Raw genomic sequence first — 3853 nt, 5'->3', positions numbered from 1 at the left:
ATGTTTCATCAGGAAAAGTTAAAATCTCAAAACTATTCACATGTACCCCATTGGATGCAGCAATAGGGATATTACTAGATGATGAACTGAACAAGGCATCAACTTTAAGCACAAGTCTAGAAATAAGTAACATTCCACTACAATTTTGTTGGATCATATATCAGTCGTGGTATAAATTTACTTGTTCAATGGAGAATGAGCTAAGAATCTTCAATTCATTTCCTTGGGGATTCATTTAGTGAACCTTTCCATCACTATCTTCTCAAAAAGCAAAAAATAAAATAAAATAAAATAAAAAACAAAAAAAACAAACATAAAAGTATCACCATTCATCAACATTCCACTTATTTGGCCTATTACAGTCCTCTTGCATATTTGTAAATGACCAACACTTAATATACATGTGGTCATACCAAAATCCAGGGAATAAGAGAACAAGGAATACGAGAACAATGTTGAGAATGTTACAGGGGTTTTCCAAACTAGTTGAGCATATAGACGAAAATTAGCAAATATATGTATCCTTTGTGCATTTAATTCCATATACTTCTGCAGATAACAATGCAAAGAACTTCAGGACATGCCTATTCCAGTTTCAAACATAAACCTGTTATGAGGACCGTCTCTCTAACCCCATATGGTATTTGGTGCCTTTAAAAAAACAAATACAGCAATTTTAAGTAGCATTGCTAAATAACAGATGAACTAACAAAATGAAATGTAGATAGTTTTAGAGAAGGGGCATGAAAATGCTTAATATGCTTTATCAACTCAGTGTTCCTGTTACGACAAAAATAACAATATGCTACAGGGGTTTGTCCAAAGTAGTCCTGTGTATAGAATAAAGTTAGCAAACAAATGCATTCCTTATGCATTTGTGCATGTAACTAATTACATAGCAGACAATTGCGTAAAAATCTATGCAAAGAGCTTCCTAACATTTATTTTCCAATTTTCATATGTAAAACTTTTATGAGGATGGCCATCTGCAACACTAATTTCATCATAAATACACAATAAGTGACAACTCTTAAGAAACAAAACCAAATGCTCCTAAGTTTGCGAAAAAGGGGCATGGAAATGCCTAATATGCTTTCTTAACTCAGTGTTCAGTTCCAAGTACAAATAAATTAATTAATTAATTAACATGTAATAAATTTGGTAAGCTTAATGCAGAGTAAAGAGCTTCAGGAAGATGCAAACGTCAACCAACAATAAGTATATTTAGCTAGCCGCCTCATTTAAGCAGTTGAGTAGCCAAGTATAAGTTACCTTCTTACCATACCATCCAATCTCGTCCATATTGTACATCATTTCTCCTTAGATCATAGTACAAAAAATATACTCTCTGTGAATCTCCATGACGAAAGGCTCCTCAAGCCAGTGAAGTTAGCAGGAAAAAAAATATATTAAAAAAAGTGGACGGGTTAACAACGTTATGTTCGCAAAGCGATAATAACCAGTTTCCTCGACCATAAAACATCAATTGTTACTTTATGACAATGGTTCATAAAACCCATATTCTCTCGAATCCATCACTGAGGAAGCACGAAATTGCGAAGGAGATGACTGCAGCTTAACAAAGCCCATAATGGTTCAGAATGAGAACATGGGCATCCATCCACTTGCTCATCATCAATCATTGAGGCATTTCATCGAACAAGTTGCCTTCATTTTTATGTCATGGAAATTTCGAAGGAAGAATGTAGGTGGCCGAGGACGCAGAAACCAGTGGTGTCATGTGGGCAAAAGTCCAGCGCCAGATGAGTCGATTCAATTATTGGGAGGGAGAACAGTTTAGAGAAACAACAAGAGGTTTCTGTCTTTGTTGTTAGGGGGAGCGGGGGGTGGGGATTTTGAACCGTCTCCATTTATAACAAATAGGAGGGGATTGGCCAGCTATCTTGTGGGCTCTTAGGACGATCCATGGGCCTACGTTTGATCCAATAGGCTATTTAACCACCACCAGGGCCCTCTTGTACTTTTACGTCATGGGCCTACATTTGGTTCCACAGTTGCACGTTGTGAAATGATCATAGCATCTTCTCCTTTTCTTTTTTTTTCAAGGGGAAACAAAGGCATCTTGTCCTTTTCTTCATTATGTTTCCCCCCATCTTATAAGGTGCATATTATTTGGACTTACGGATACAAAAAAAAAAAAGAAAAAGAAAAAGAAAAGAAAACTATTACCCAAGAAAGTCTAGAAAGAGAATATCTTCTTTCACGTTTCTCTCTTTGAACGGCTAATTTTGTTATCCGGGCAATGCACGGGGGTGATCGTGAATTTGAGAAAGTGAAAATGGAGGATGTAACATGGAATATTAATGATAGTGAATTTTGGAAGAATAAATTCAAAGAAAAGCTGAAAAACAGGGTTAGCAGTGGAAAAGTGGGTATTATTTCCCAAAAAAAAAAAGTTGGTATCGCTGCTAGTTGTTGAATTTATGCAATTAGGGTCAAATCTTTTAGTATATAACAATAGATAGATATTACCCCGAAAGTATAGCCATTTTTTAACTTTAACAACCTAAGGTTCTTTCGGACAAATTGATATCTCAAACTTTCAAAACTGATTTTAGTTTGATGACCCTGTCTAGATTTTGTCTCATTTTTCTATTAAAAGTTTTCCCTTTGATACCCCTCATTGAAATTGCTATTAGGCAGCCGGTTCTATACATTACTATTTGCTGTTAAGGGTTAACTAATTGGACTATATTTTATCATCTGATTGGATGTCTATAATTATATTTTAATTATTTGACTATCTGATCATATAATTGAATACTAATACGTACTTAGTTTTTCAAATTGACTATAAACGGATGTCGCTAATCCTTCAATTATTTAAGCAACACAACTTTTTAAAAGTACTAGTTTTTATTCACGTGGAATGCACGTGGTTAAATATTAAAAAAATACATTTTTATATTTATTTCATTACTTTAAATAAGTAAGATTTATCTTAAGTTCAAATATGTATTATTGAATTATAAGATTTAATAGTATTTTATTTAAATATTTAAAAAAAATGTAAAGGAATTTAAGCTAAACTTGGATGAATATACGTATCTGGCATATTGTAATTGTTATTATGAATTTTAGTTATAGTAATGTAGAAAATATTTCAAAATTTTAAGTTATTTCAAATATTTTTTGACTTAAAAAGCTAAGATCATTGTTTGATTTACTGTAAACTTGTAAATTATTTTTGTTCTAAAATTTTTTAATTGATCACTACCACCAACACTTAACAGGAACTTAATTAAAGTATGAAAGTAAATCTTGATCAAATTTGGTCTCTTATTCAATATGGCAACAATCTCAACAAGTAATAATTAGTAAGCCAAGGTTTTTTTGAAAACAATGAATATTAAGGTTTGTGACAATCCCAAGCAAATTCATCACAATAGTAATTCTTTGCCAATTGGTTAAAGAGGTCACCTTTATATCATAAATGATTGATCACATGATGCGTTATCCATAGACAATAATAAAATATAGCAACTGTTCTTCATGTTCAACTCTCCACAAGGTCCGTGCATCATATGTTTTTTACCAATTCATAGAGGATCGATGTTTGGATCGGTCTGGAATTTCTGTAGATACATATTTATCATATTGATCTGATGATGTGATCTTGTGATCTCCAATAAGAATTATTAATATATGTACATGTGGTAGCCTTCTTTTTTGAAACTCAATCACATGAACATGTACGTGCTACAACTTTCCCAAAGATCCCCTTCTTAAATAGTTGATCTTTTAAGTCTTGGAGCTTTGCTCGAAATATCATTAAGGTTAGGTCTGGCCTGTCATTATGGCTTTGGCCTGGATGTAGTTGCTCAATGATCTC

General features: G+C 33.1%; 1 protein-coding gene across 1 annotated transcript in view; it reads right to left on the bottom strand.

Moving 5' to 3' along the window:
• LOC109821661 (metal-nicotianamine transporter YSL3-like) overlaps positions 1 to 1884 on the bottom strand; it is an 8185-nt gene extending 6301 nt beyond the window's left edge. The window contains exon 1 of the mRNA XM_020387830.1: positions 1273 to 1884. Coding sequence (XP_020243419.1) covers positions 1273 to 1314 — 42 coding nt within the window. The 5' untranslated portion in view covers positions 1315 to 1884. The remainder of the gene's footprint in view (positions 1 to 1272) is intronic.

The sequence above is a fragment of the Asparagus officinalis genome, chromosome 1, assembly GCF_001876935.1.
Source record: "Asparagus officinalis chromosome 1, Aspof.V1, whole genome shotgun sequence".
NCBI classification, from domain to species: Eukaryota; Viridiplantae; Streptophyta; class Magnoliopsida; order Asparagales; family Asparagaceae; genus Asparagus; species Asparagus officinalis.
The sequence above is the reverse complement of the archived record's forward strand: the minus strand, read 5'-3'. Positions and strand labels throughout refer to the sequence as shown.